This window comes from Phyllostomus discolor, chromosome 2, assembly GCF_004126475.2.
Source record: "Phyllostomus discolor isolate MPI-MPIP mPhyDis1 chromosome 2, mPhyDis1.pri.v3, whole genome shotgun sequence".
NCBI classification, from domain to species: Eukaryota; Metazoa; Chordata; class Mammalia; order Chiroptera; family Phyllostomidae; genus Phyllostomus; species Phyllostomus discolor.
The window spans coordinates 195784218-195799080 of record NC_040904.2 but is presented as its reverse complement, the minus strand read 5'-3'; the positions used below and the strand labels follow the sequence as shown (position 1 = coordinate 195799080).

Genomic DNA, 14863 nt, shown 5'->3' with positions numbered 1-14863 from the left:
GGGACCCTCTGACCCAACCTCAGTCCCTGCTAAAGCTGCTATTGGTGGGGGTCAAGAACAGCTGCTCTTGGGCGATCAAAGACTAGTTCAGAAAGTCCTCGGCATTCTAGGAGAATGTCCCAAACTAGGAGATCCTTCAGATGCTATTGCATCATTTCTAACACTGTTGGACAAGCAAAGCAGATTCACGAACATCACATCCTTTACCCCTCATTACTTCCCCCTGTTTTTAAACAGCAAACTCTCATGAGGACCTGAAGTCCAGTCGGGCGAAGGGGAAGGGCTCAAGATCACAGAGCTGGGAAGTCACAGGCAAGTAGCCGACAAGGGCTCAGCCTTAGTCCGTCCAGCTGCTGGACCTGAGCCGTCCCAGAGCTAGAGGGAGGAGGGGGCATAGCTGCACGAGTCCACACACTTGTTCCTTGCTTAGCACTGTCTGCGTCTGCCTCCGTCCTTGCATGCATCTCTGCTCCTCTTCTGCGGGAGTGTGCTTACACTCAAAACGTGAGCTGGCTCAGCAAACCCCATGTCTAAACTTCTCTTCAGACACATGATATTAAGTCCTTTCGCCATTTCTCATAGCTCCTATGTTTCTGCTTCCATCAAGACCACCAATATTTTTGTCTCCAAACACATCCACCGAGCCCTAAAAATCAGAATATCCATTACACTCATTACATATCCTCCCCACTTCAACACATCACTGCTACGGTTCCACCGTTGGAAACAGCTCTTTTCTGCCAAAGGGAGGGGGGGAGCTGTCTTTTAAAAGCCTGATCAAGCACACTGCCTCCTGAAAGCCTTCCTTGGTTGCCTCTGCAGTAATCTAATTATCACTTTACTCAGTGTGATAGGCACCTAGTAGGAAAGCAGTCCCACCTGTGTCTCTAAAAGGAAGGTTCAGGTCTATATCACCGCCATTTCCTGATCACACTGGGCACTCGGCAAATGTCCCCAGACCAACAGCAATTACAGCAAAAGGTGAGTACAGTCCAGCCACTCTGTATGTGAGGCAGATAGATTCCAACTCTAGTGCTGGCAACTAAACAGGGCAGAGTGGGACTCTAAAGTCAGCTTGGGACAATGATGTCATTCCACTTCATATAACATTATACAATGCCTGAGATTTGGGCCGGAAGTCCTCCGAAGGTTTGCGTGAAGTTTATAGGAAAGGATTGGTAGGTGCCTATCCAGTTGCCTTCATAGACCCTCCAGGGATGTAGAGACACACTCATTCCACAGTCAGGCCATACTAGTGGCCGACACTAGGTGGCAGCAGGCACAGGAAATATCTGCTGGGCAGGGACACCAGAGTTCTAGGCCTCCAGGTAAGGAGTCCAACTCGCCCTCCTGAAACAGGTCGGAATGGCTAGACTGTCCTGTGAGCGAGCCAGTCCCCACCACCGTGTCTTGCTGGGAGATGGGAAGGGAAAGTGGCTGCGAATGAACTGTTCCCACACCCCACACTCATCAGAACGCAGGAATGTGCAGACAGTGCTAAGCAAAGAACAAGGGCACAGAGACGGAGGGCATCCACTGGGTTTCCAGGAGGGGGTGGCAGGCAGGGAGTGCACCCACCACAGAAGCTGGGCTCCCGCCACGCGACGTGCACGCCTTTCCGGGCACAGGCAGCGGCGTAGTTGGCCACGGCGTTGCACAGGCAGTCCTTGCCGTCGGCGCAGGAGCAGACATCGTAGTGGCAATTGTGCAGGTAGGGCAGGGGGCTCACGGCGTGGTGACAGGCCTCGAACTTGGAGGACGCCAGGAGAGAGCATGCCTCCTCTGCAAACTTGGCTGTGGGGAAGAGGGGAAGGAGAGAGAGGGCTTGGCGAGGGCCCTGCCACAGGACTGTACTCTGAAATCCTTATCCCAGCTCCTTCCTCCCTGTGCAGCGAGTGCTTGGCTCTGGGACTCTCGGCGATTTATCTTGCGAAGCCAATATCCTCTCCTAATTACGTTTGGCTTAAGTACAGAATCAGCTGCATTTCCAGGGCACACCTTGTTCCCTGATGGGTTGGGTAAGCAGGGGACTTTCGTGCAGGGCTGAAGTGCTTCCGCAGACAAATCTGCAAACGGCCATCCCGGTGCATCTATCTGCCGATAATTTAATTCAGAGCTTGGGTGAGGGCCGCTATGACAAATTGAGAAGCTCAGGGACGCGAACCACGATGTCCTGTTTTTTGCTTTCCCAGGGTGTGACCAGCAGAGGGTGCCCCATAAAGGAATTTTGAAGAGTAAAGAGCAGTCCAGAGGTAGACAAGCAAATGCTGACAGTAAAAACCGAGCGCCTCCCTCCCCCAGTGACGGGCGCCCTGTACCGTGGAACGCACCCAACAGTGGGGACCTCAGGGTTCTGTGGAGTCCCGCCCTCCCCCCACCCCCACCACCCCCTGTCCCCTCACGTACCCAGGCGCGGGTTGAGGCTACACGGGTCGCTGTCCTGCTTCCGCAGGTCCTCGCAGTCCCCGCGCAGCTTCCAGGAGTTCCCGAAGTCCTCCACCAGGGGCTCCACCAGGCCCGAGGGCGTGCGGAAGTCGTCGCCCTTGTTGCCGTTGAAGTTGCCACACAGGCCGCAGGTCCTCCCCGCGTAGACTGGGGACAGCTGCCGGGAGAGCAGACCACCTTGAGGCCCCTGCCGCCAAAGCAGCCACGGCTTGCTTTCGCGAGTGAGATGGTTTTAATAAAAAACGCTCCCCGGTGAAAGATAAGAAGTTAGTAACCGGCAGCTAAGCCATAGGTTGCAGAAGAAAGAAGGAAAGCTAAGCACAGTATCGTTTACCACCAGCTCCATTCCCAGTCTTAAGTCAGCAGAGACCTGTTGCTCTGGAAGGAACTGTAGAGAGTATCCAGTCATTTCCCAATGGCGACAGAGTCCCTGAGAGGGTGAGGGACTTGCCTGAGGTCACAGAGCTGGGGCCAGTAGCCAGGTGGAGCCCCCTCCAGTGTGCTCTCTGCCACCCTGGACCGCAGGAGCGGATGCCTGAGCTAATGGGCCCTGGCACCCACTGGGTCAAGTGCAAAGTCAACATGTTTTTACTGAACATTCATATCCGTCACACGTGTGAGCTAAGCAGGCTTGGTTGGTTATGGTTCGAGTCCTCTCAGAGCTCACCTTTGGTGACAAAGGAGACCACCTTCCTCTCTGTATTTAACTCAGCCACTGAGTGTCATGGAGGAGAAAAGGCCATGAGCCAAGAGGACTCTAGGGGCTGTGATCGGAGGAGGCGGGGTCACTGAGGACTCTGGAGCAGCCTGCTGCGGGTGACCTGGAGGGGTCCTGGGGTCAAACTCCTTCTGAGCCCAAATTGCACACACAGGAACAGCTTGGGGAGTAGAGCCTGCCTCTCACACAGCACAGCTGGGGGCATCTGCTGAGGGCTATGGAGAGGGTCCTGGTTCAGAGACGGTGCAGGGCTGGGGCCCTAGAGTCCTGCCTCCAGCTCTGCACGCAATGAATGCAGCCTGGTGAGTGCCCTATGTTCTGAGACCCGCCTGCACTTGGCACGAGACTGAGTGGTCATCCCTTGGATGACCCCTTCCAGCTTCCAGCTCTGACTTAACAAATGCAGGATGAACAATACAGTGACAGGTTCAAGACCCATAAAAACCGTACCCAAGGAAATATCATGAATGAGAAAGATGATGGGGTAATGGTTCCTCATTTGCTTTACAAATACCCTGTTTCCGCCTTTGGCACCCAGGCCTTCCCTGATTGCCTGTTTAAAATGTAACTCCCGCTGACCTGGCATTCTTGTCTCCTTCTCTGCTTTATTGATCTCCCCAGGATTTATCACCTTCTAATACATGGTATCATTTACTTGTTGGTTCTGTGTATTGGCTGTCTGCCCCCATTAGAATTTAAACTAAATGAGGCAAGGGTTCTGATCAGTTTAGTTTCACTGTTGTAACCGCAGCCTCTCCAATAGCTCCTGTGGACACGAAACAATTCTGCACTGAAGAAAGGAGCTGGAACAAGTGACTGAACAACTTTGTGAGTGAACGAGGCTCTCCTCCGGGCACAGGCTGGAATGCAGCGCCAACAGTCAAGGCCAGCCCTGGGCAAAGCAGCAAAATAGGTGACCACTCTTCCTCCTCACCCACATCTCAGCATCCTCTTTCCTCCTCATTCTCAGGCCTGAGTGACCTCCTAAACTCAAAGTGGCCTCTTGCTCACCCCACCAGGCCTGCCTTCGCTCTCACCCCTCACTCTCTACAGTGGTATCTTCTTCTGTCTCCTTGGTCTGTCTCAGGACTCAACTCACCCAGGGTGAAGAGTGGGTGGACTCCAGGCCAGGACTGGCTGCCAGGCCTGCAGTAGCCGCACAGCAGGGACTTAAAGAACACACTTGCTATTTGAAATAAAGTTCAGATCAGGGACACTCCTGCCCTCTACACCACTCTTCCCAAGGCTGAGCTGGGTGCTGTGTCATAGCCAGCAGAACCCCACTGCCTAGACTGCCTGGCCCTCAGCGACAGGGCATCTATACCTCACCTGGAGGGAAGGAGAGCCGGGAGCCCCTGCAGCACTGCACCAGCCTTCTCTCCAGCTGAGTGTGCTCAGCCTGCTCCTCCTCCTGCCTCCAGCTAGCACCCCCTACTGGGCAGCCCCCACAAACCCAAGGGCAGTATGGTGATGCGGCCACCTCCCGGGTCCCTTTCCTCCTCCAATGCACAGAGGATGTTCCCACAGCCACGGGTCATCCGCTCATGTCCTAAATCTCAACCAATGAAGTCCTCTTTTTGTTAGCTAACTGGACTGAAACCCAACCCCAAAGATACCCTGCATCCCATTTCTACAAAAAGAAGGCTTCCCATCTCTCCTCGGAGGAGAGACAGAGAACAGAGGAACCTGAAGAGAACTGCCATGCAGACAAGATGTTACAGGCCTGAGGACTCAGAGAAGCCACACAGATCAAGAGCGCCCCCATGAGATAGGGAGGTTCCCAACACAGTGAAGTGACTAATGGAGCACCTCCAAGACTGTGAGCAGAAGGTGGCATCAGAAACCCAAGTTTGAGTCCTCGCTCTATAACCAAAGAACCCCAAGACCCAGGGCAAATCACTTTCTTGCCCCAGAAGTGATGGCTCTTTATTCCCAACTGTGAGTGAGGGGTTGACAAGATCTCTTCGTGCTCTGTAGTCTGTGGCCATAAGATTTACTTTGTTTTACAAAAGGTGGAAAAAAAGGTGGTTGAATTGGAACTCTCTTGGGGACTTTAAAACAAGAGGAAGATGATGCCATAGGGATGGAGGAAACCAGGATCTCATGAGGGACACCCCAGACACCCATCACAGGATTATACCACCAGCCCAGTGGGACTAGGGGCCCAGGGACACAGAAGGAGACTCCCCAAGGATCCTATGAATGACCTAGGGCAGTAGTTCTCTAAGTGTGGTCTTCGGACCCATGGGGGGTCTCTGATGCCCTTTCGAGGGGTCCTGCAAGGCCAAAATACTTTCAGAATCCGGAGACGTTATTTGGCTCTCTCCCTCTCATTCTCTTACAAGTGTGAAGTGGTGTCTTCCAGAAACAATGTGACATGTAATATTGCACAAGACAGAGTGCAGGCGTGGAGGTCAGACCAGCTGTCTTCTATTAAGCCAGCCGTTAAAGAAATTTGCAGAATTGTAAAACAATAGTGTCCTTCTCACTACTTATTTTGGTTTTGGAAAACATAGTTATCCCCCTCCCCGAAAAAAAAAAAGCTGTTTATATTAATGTGCAGTGGGTTTATTGTGATGATTTCTAAATGAATTCATAACTACATATTTTAAATGTCTCTGACTTCATTTCTAATCTGTTAAGTACCAATAAATATGGCCTTCATAAAAGATGCTGAGGTCCTCAATCGCTTTTAGAAGGACCAAGGCACCTGAAGACCAGGAAGGAAGTGCACGGCTCTGGTCTGGCGGGCAGGAGGCCGTCCTCGGGTTGCGGAGCTCCGCCGGCCGTGGGTGTGTGGTGCTGGACATGCCTCCCCGCCCCCAGGAACCCTGCTTGCTTTGTTTGTGAAATGGCAGGGACAATACTCGCTAGGGAAATTCCCAGAGAAAAACACATCTGGAAGCTCTGTGGAATATGCAGACCGCTATCCAGATATGACTCCATGACTTCAGAGTGAACGGAAGTGCGAAGGACCTGGTGGTTTCCAGTGCAGCCCCTCCCAGGCAGTGGCACAGCTTTGTCCCCCAGGGTGCACATGACACAGTCTTAGCTGTGCGCGCCAACCTGGCCTTCCCTTGCTGCCCACAGCGGGCACCCGCGGACACCCGTGCTCCCAGGACTAGCTGCAGCTGCAAGGCCAGGCAGCAAACCTGCACTTCCCAGCCCCTCAGGAGCCCGCTGCCTCTGAAGGTCCTGGGGAGAGCAGCGCCCCCAGACATGAGAATCCCCAGAGCACCCCAGGAGGTCCCGACAGCAACCCCAGCCCCTCATAAACAAGAGAGGCCTGTTCCCTGCTCTGGGGGCGTAGGGTCCGTGGAGAGATGAATTCTTCTCCCACACGCAAAGCCACTCTGCCCGGAGCACAAGGGGCACTTTGTAAGGCTGGGCCGCAGGGAGGCAGTGATGGCAGGGGGCCTACCTTCACCAGCAGTCTCCCGCGGCCATCCCAGTCCATCTGCAGGTCTTCCCCGTAGCTCAGGCGCACAGAGGTCATCATGGTGTGCTGGATGTGGAGGTCACCTAAAAGCGAGCAGGGGCAGAATGCAGGCTGAAATGGGGAGAGGGCAGCATGAGGTCAGGCAGATGTATTGGGGGGAGAACTGCGGTGCCTCACAAAGAACTGTAGCAATGAAAACAATCAGCGATGGGGTAGATGGAGACGTCCATGGACCTTAAGGGGGTCTCAGGAGGAAGGGTGGCCAGGATGGGTGAAGTACAAATAGGATTCCCCAAGAAGGCGCCTCTGTATTCTTGCTGTAGCCTGCCGTCCCCCCTACTGCCACGAGAGAGCGGCAGAGGCCTGTGCATCCTTAGCTAGCACGGGTGTCCTGCGTCTAGGCTGTCTCCCACTGAACCCCTAACACCCGAGCATTCCCGGCCCCTCTGCTAAGTTACTCAGTCCTCTCAGTTGAATGATACTGTGTGCACTGGAGGAAGCTGTCACCTCATGAGCAGACTCACGCAGTGTTAAAGTAACACAAGCCTGCTGCGTGCCCACGGCCCACGGTCACCGGCTGTACACCATGCCAGGGTAACAGGCCATGGGGTGGCCAGTGGCCAAGGAGAAGAGAGAAGGGGGCTGAGAGCCACTTAGAGGGTGAAGGTTGAGATTATGCTAGGTAAAAGGGCACAGTGGTGCCTTGCAAATCACTGGACAGGTAGATACTTCCCTGTCGTAGGTCATAGGGTCACCTGGCTCTGCCCCATGACATCCTGGGGCCTTACTCATCACCAGCCAGCCACCTCACTCCCAACTTCTCAGTAACAGCCTCTGCCCCTTTTCCACCTCTGAGTGGGACAAAAACATGAAGCCCAACCCTCAATTCTCCCTTTTGGTTCAAGCTCAGCGAGAATCCTCTTGGCTCTGTTTCCCTGTCTATAGTTTCTCCCAGGCCTGGAGCAGCCTCCTTGTTTCCAGCATCCAGCCATCTTCCTCCACTTGTCCTCCTCCTCCAGGAAGCCCTTCTTTCTTGCAGGACACATGCCAAGAATGCCCAGCCTGCCCTCCAATGATAGCATCTCCCATGTTTCCACAGGAGAGGCGGCAGTGAGTGCTGCTGAGGGGGCGGGTGCCATAGGTGAGGAGGAGGGACCCACCTTGCAGGAGCGGTAGCTGGACATCCTGGCCATCTACGGCAATTCCTCCTCCGTGCTTCAGCTTCACCAGGCTATTGTGCAGGCTGGGCAGGCGGACAGTGACTGAGCGGGTGCAGACAGCATCAGGGTCGTCAGCACACTGCCAAGAGGGGCGTGCAGAGTGACATCACTACACCCACACCCGCCCAGCGCCCCAGCCTAGGCCCATAGACTGAGAGAAAGACTCCAGCCCTGGGGAAGAGAAAGGCAGCCTCTGACTTTCTCACACAGAACCACTCCATTCTCACTGCCCGACCTCTGCAAGTGGTGCCTCCTGGAATTGTGCAACAAGGCGGCGCTGCCTTGTCTACCCCCCTGCCCAGCTTCCCATGGCTCCCAAGTCCTTTCCTGTTTGGGTCTGGTCTTTCATATGAAATTCCAGGCCTCTGGCTTATCTTGTTCCTTGGGCCTACTGAATCTGGGACTTGGACCCTCAGGGGAAGCCCTATGTACTTTATATGTCTTCATGTTGACTCCATTCTCTGGAGAAATGAAGTCCACATGTGCACACAGCAGCTCAGTAAGGATGGACCGCCTCGCCCCACCTTGCCCTCCCCGGTCTGCCTCCCGACAGGGCACCTGGCAGAGCTCACCTGCACCGTCTCTATGACAATGGAGAAGGACTGGTCCTGGCAGTCCCGGGCCAGCAGGTACTGGCAGACCCCACTGAAGGTGAAGTACCTGTCGTCAAAGCTCTTGAAGTGGGATTGTCCTGTGATGAGACACTCCCCTGCAGGGGCACAGAGGAGGGGGAAGAGTGTGAGGAGGAGGAGGGGGAGCCTCGAGTGGCAAAGATGGAAGCCTGCATGAGGGGCCCTCACCAAAATGCCACAGACCGTCTGCGAGTTCTACAAGAAGACTCTAAGTCAGACCCCGTTCCTCAAACCACTTGATCATTCAGGTCAATGCACGATTTTATCAAGGGGGCAACTAAGGGAAGTGACAGAGCCACTCTCAGTCAATGGCAACTCCAGGACCAGAACTCACAGCTCCTGGCTCTCAGCTCACCACGACTCCCAGTCCTTCCTCACAGCCACGCCCATGAGCTCTGGCTCCACTGGGGTCAGGCGCCTGGAGCCTGCAGAGTGCTCCACCCAAGGGGAGGTCCTTCTCTGCACCAGCATTGTGGGAACTCCAGGACCCGGCCCCACCCGGGAGAGTCCCTGATTGCAAGTGGGCAGAAAGGCCAATTAGGAAGGCCTGGAGTTCCCCCAAGGAGAGAGGGATGAGGCCGGCACTCTCCAAGTTCAGCAGTGCAGAGGTCAGGGCCCCATCCTCACCCCTTCAGCTGAAGAGCAGCTGTAAGGCCTCCTCATGGGTGAGTCCATATTGTGACTCCAGAGGGGCCAGTGGGGGGCCCAGAGGCCACCTGCCCATGACCTCACCCCCAGCCAGCCAGCTCCTCAGCCCAGGCTGACACATTTGTGAGTGGGGATGAGGACTCCCCTTTATCACTCTGCAACTCAGAGCCCTCAACTCACCCCCCACCCAACCACTACTCTATCCTCCTCCAGGCCCCATGCTGCTGACCCAGTGCACTTCGAACCAGACATCACACATCCTGCAGAGTGTCCACGCAGGGGGCCTCTGCCAGTGTCTCCAGTGGTCCCCACTGCCCCTCCCCAGCTCAGGCAGCCCCGTCTCCAAGGCCCACAATGGCCAATGAAGCTGAAGCAGGCATCTGGATCCTCCCCAGCCCCCCTTGACGTACTTCCTCTCACCTTTGATGCCTACTCTATAGAAAAATATAGACACGCACCACAGCTGTTCCATCAAGTAGGGACCCATGTTCCCAACTGAGGTACCCCAGTCTCCAAATAGCAGAGACTTGTCCTCCATTGGACTGACCTACTTTCCCCTGGGAGGGTCTTATAGCTGGTGCTGGACCCTACACACAGTAGGGGTCCCCAAGGCCACAGGGAGATTCCAGCTGCCCATCTGTCAAAGGCCAACTCCATGGGCACTCGTTAACTGCCCCCGAGTGCCCGCATACACACACCAGGCAGAGCAGGGGTGCAGTCAGGGGCAGACCACTCAGCCTCAAATCCAGGTGTGGCCCTCCTTTGGTATGTGTTGGAGGCAGGGGTGGGGTCAGGGTGCATACCCCAGGTTAGGTCCCTCTGCCTGGGCCCCAGGGCAGCTGACTCCTTCCAGCATGGCAGGGGTCAGGAGGGCACACCAGGCCCGGAAGAAATCAGGAGAAAGAAGGGAGGCCCCAGGCCATTCTCATCAGCATTGCCCTCCACGATAATAAGATATTTATATATATTTACTCTTTGTTCCTGGTTCCTGACACAGAGGTTCTAAAACACTTTGAACATCCTGGGTTACAAGAGCATCTTTTGTTCTAAGGAAGCCACTGTGAGTCCCTACACAGTTTCAGGATGAGGGCTGATGGCAGAAAGATCAAGGTGTGATTAGAGAGGGCTGGAACTTTCTGTCCCACCTCCAACCTCCCAACCTCCAGGGAGGCAAAAGGGGCTGGAGACTGACTGCATATTGATTTAACTGATCATGCCTACGTAATAAAACATCCACAGAATACCCCCCACCCCAAACAGCAGAGTTTGGAGAGCTTCCGGGCTGGCAAACATATCCACATGGTGGAAGATGGCACACCCCAACTGCACGGGGACAGAAGCTTCTTTGCTCAGCCTCCTTCCAGACCTCACCCTACAAATCCTGCATAATGCCCTTTGTAACAGACTTGTAATAGTAAGTCAAGTGTTTGCCTGAGTTCTGTGAGCCTCTCTTACAAATTATCACACCTGACAAGGGTCGTGTGGGAAGTGCTGATTTACAGCCAAGTCAGACACAAGTGGGTACCCTAAGGACCCAGTACTTGTGATTGGCATGTGAAGTGGGCAGCAGGCTACGGGACGGAGCCCTTTGCCTGCAAGGTCTGTGCTAACTCTGGTAGCTACTGTCAGAGTAGAACTGAATTGTAGGATGCCCAGTCGGTGGCCAGAAAATCAGAGAACTGGTTGGTGTGGGGAGAAAAAAAATCACACATCTGGTGTCAGAAGGCCGTGAGTAGAAATAAACAGCATGCTCTCCCACTGCAATGTCCCCCAAGAAGGGCGGGAGTGAGGGGCCATGTTCATGGAAGTCAGGGCAGAACAGGAAAGGAGGAGGGGCCTGGGCTCAGCCCAGTGGGCTGTGAACGTGCTGGAATCCCCAATCCACTAGTGTCACAGGAAAGCCTTTTCCAATGGCTATTTCTCAGAAGCCGCCGTCATTCCACAAACACTGTGATACGGTCCTTCGTGTCAAATGTCTTGACCCTGCCACAGTAAAATGGGCAGGAATTTTTTCCTCCAACCTTTCTCTGTTTTCTCAAGAGCACTCTTATCTGAGTAAGAAATTGGACCTCCATTATCTTTGACCATGTCCAGGAAAAGGGCCATCAACAAGGAAATGTGCAAACATTCAAAAGCAAAACATTCAGGGCTAGAATCCAATCCTCTGATTTGATTTCCTCCTGCTCTGACCCCCAGTGATTTGTGTTCTGAAGTTTCTCAAGAATCAGAAATCTAAATATTTGATTTTGTGTATCTCCTTGGTACACCTGAGGGATGGAGCTGCAAGCACAGGAAGCCCAGGGGCCTGGGTGGGTAAGCTGCTGGGGAGCAGGTGGCCCTGGGAGCTGGAACAGAGGCCACATGGCATTGCCACCCACCCTCTGCCCCAGGAGAGGAGGATACCCCAAGACATTCCCAGTCCGTCAGCCAATCAGCAAAAGGCAGCCCCAGTAAACAGCTGGCCCATCACTAGTCAGGGCAGGTGGGCACTCTAAGTTTGGTGCATGGCCCTGAGCAGCATGGCTCAGTGGGTTGGGCACCATCCCGCAAAGCCCAAAAGGTCGCCCATTTAATTCCTGGTCAGGACACATGCCTGTGTTGTGGGCCAGGTCCCCATCTGGGGGCGTGCGAGAGGCAACTGATTGATGTTTCTCTTTCAAATCAATGTTTCTCCCCCCCCCCTTCTCCCTTCCCTTCTCTCTAAGAATAAGTAAATAAAATATATTTTTTAAAAAGTTCATTGAATGAATGAAAAGCAGGTGATTCTTATAGTAACATAAAAGTAGAACAGCCAGAAGTTAAAGCAAAGCCACTACATGAATAAAGACGCACCCTCACTAAAAATAAAATAAAAAATAAAATAAAATAATCATCTGATGAAACACATTGTCTCTTCTAAACAAGTCCTTTCATCTGCAGTGAGGGAGCCTCCACAGGGCTGCTCCGCTCCGCGCAGTGGCTCCCATCCTATCCAGGCAGCTGCAGAAGCACCAGCCCTCCCCACAGACCATTAGCAAAGCAACTCACACTTCCTCCTGATGTAAACATTCACCAAAGCTTCCCTCTAAATCACAATCACACAATCTCGGCCAAATGTACAAGGTACATGTCTAAGTGTTCTGTGGGTATCATCTCATTTACGGCTCCCCTGAGTTGGCTGGTCATTATTAGCCCGAGTTTATAGATACAGAGATTAAAGCGCAGAGAAACACTCGCCCAGGGCCCCAGAGGAGTCAAACAGGGATTTGCACATGGGCATCTGTCTGGTTCCAGAGCACAGCGCCCTTGGCACCACCCAACAGAGCCTCTTGGGCTGGTCCTGCAGCTTCTCATGAGCCTGATTTCATGAGGCCCAGGCCTGATGTCATCCTGATGCTGGCCCATGTGGGCAGCTGGGTCTGGCTATGGAGACTGCCTGGAGGAAAGCTGTGGCTGTGAATGGTGACGTGCTGGCCTAACCTGAAGGAGGTGTGGGTCCAGAAACCCCAGCATGGGCTGGGGCAGGCCACAGCAGACTTTCCATGGTACCTAGAAATGCACGCTCTTACTGGACAGGCAACAGCCCTGGTTTAATCCTCTCTGTCTCTGTTAGCCAAGAAGGAAGTGTATCTGGGCTAGAATGCATTAGAAATGATCCCAAACCAAATGTGTAACAAGTGTACCCAGGCCCTACCCACCCCTCCAGACTGGGCAGGCCCATGGGCCCCCCACACCACCAAGCCCAAGGCAGGCTCTGGCTCTGTCTCACCCTCCTGCCCCACCTGCCCCAGCCACACCCCACCTCACACCGCCCCTTCCCATTCCTGGCTCCTGTGGGTGTGTCCCTGACCCCGCTTAATAAAACAGCTATGGTCATGAAGATGAATGGCTAACACTTATTGAGTGCTTGCTGTGCGTCAACTCACAACAGCTTCCGTGGGATGAAGCTGCTATTAATCCTCCCTATTTAACAGATTAAGAAAATGAGGCTGCAAATGATTAAGCAGTTTGCCAAAAGTCACCCAGCTAGAGAGTGGTGGAACTAGAATTCCAGCCAGGCTGCCTGGTCCTCGGCCCAGGTCCTCAGCCCCCCGCCCCCGTACTGTGAAACCTTTCCACACTCATAATATTTGTCCCACCAATGGAAAGTCCTCCACTTACGCCTTCCCAGTTCCAGAAGAGTCTATTCCATGCTCTTCCACTCCTCCGCTGGGAGTTTGAGATTCCACAACCAGAGCTTTATTTGTTTAAGGAGTGGTCTCTTTTAACAGGCACACTCCTTCCTCATTTACTCTAAGCAAGCATGAATGGTTCTATGAGAACTAAATTATCAGAGCTTCTCTGAGCAGTGTGTTTTGCAGAGGAAGGAAAGAGCAATTTGGGGCTACAGAAAGGGAGTTTGCAGGCTCTGGGGAAACCACAGTTTTTGCCTGGGGCTGCCCTAGTTCCCAACCAGGATACAGGTGTACATGAGCAAAGCAGATCTCAGGAGCATGTCACAGAAGCTCCAGCCCCTCCCCAAATAGACAGATGCTCTGCTGGGCAACTTTTTCTCCAGCCCACTCCCCACACACAACGCTCTGTGCTAGGCAGCTTCTAAGATGCTCCCCATGGTCCCCACGTACTGTATTCACGTCTTTCTCTGACCCCCTCACCTTGTATGTAGACAGACATGTTGACTTGTTTCTAGAAAATATGATACAGCAGAAGTAAAGGATGTTGCTTTGGAGGCCAGGGTTTTAAAAGACCGTGGCTCTCCCTCACTTTCTCTGACATCACTCATCCCAGCAAAGGCCAGCTGCCGTGTCATGTGGCAGCCCCATGGAGGGGTCCACATAAGGAGGGACCAAAGCCTGTCAATCATTGCACGAGTCAGCTTCAGAGTGATCCCCTCACCCCTCTGGGAACTTCAGATGAGGCCGCAGCCCAGTCAGTAGCTCGACTGCAGTATCATGAGAGACCTTGGGCCAGAAGCACCCAGCTAAGCCACACACAGACTCCTAACATGCAGAAACACTGAGATAATAAATGAGTGTTGTTTGCTGAGTATGGGGATAATTTGTTACACAGCAGTAGACAACTGGTACACTATCATCTCATTCCAGAGCATCAAAACCCAGCTCTCTATTTGTAAGGTTCATGACATCAGCTCCTCCAGGGACTGCAAAGAAGCCCCAGTCTGCTCTTTGTTTCACCAGCAGAACCAAGTATATCCCCTTCTAGAACCTTCCCAGCAGAAGCTCCACCAGCAATCATCACACTGGGAGCATAAGATAGCCCCACTACCCGCTGGATCATGGAAAGGTGTATAAATATGCCTGTGTGCTATAGCTTGGAATGGACTGGGAGGCAACAACCAACTAAACTCCAGAACTAGAAGGAGAGGGTCAGAGCCAAGGCTTTGAACACACACAGCAATGGCTTCGTAGTGGGGTGGGCAAAATATCACACCGCTCAGTGGACTGCACGGTTGGAGCTGGTTATCCTCCCACCCGAGCTTCCAGAAAATCTCCTGCATCCTCAGCAAAGCTATTTTCTAATTTTTGAATTGAAGACCAATGGATGTTATTGTCTCCCCCAGACCAAGCATTCCATTATGTACACAGAGGATGGTCAAATAACTTTTGGATGAGTGGATGGATGAATGGATGGACAGATGGGAGATCCTCCCTATGGAAAGTGGTTATTAAGAATTCCTAATCTAGTAGTCAGTCTGACAAAACACAGTGAGATGAATTCTTAATTCCATCTACTGTGGCTCACAGATCTCATGCAAGAAATG

The 14863-nt window shown here is 53.2% G+C and overlaps 1 protein-coding gene across 2 annotated transcripts in view; it reads right to left on the bottom strand.

Moving 5' to 3' along the window:
- Positions 1-14863, bottom strand: part of VWF (von Willebrand factor) — a 122105-nt gene that overhangs the window by 73666 nt on the left and 33576 nt on the right. For both annotated transcript variants that reach the window (XM_036019418.1, XM_028532222.2), the window contains exons 11-15: positions 8395-8531; positions 7763-7901; positions 6585-6685; positions 2407-2602; positions 1579-1794 (exon numbers count right to left, since the gene is read on the bottom strand). In XM_036019418.1, coding sequence (XP_035875311.1) covers positions 1579-1794; positions 2407-2602; positions 6585-6685; positions 7763-7901; positions 8395-8531 — 789 coding nt within the window. The remainder of the gene's footprint in view (positions 1-1578; positions 1795-2406; positions 2603-6584; positions 6686-7762; positions 7902-8394; positions 8532-14863) is intronic.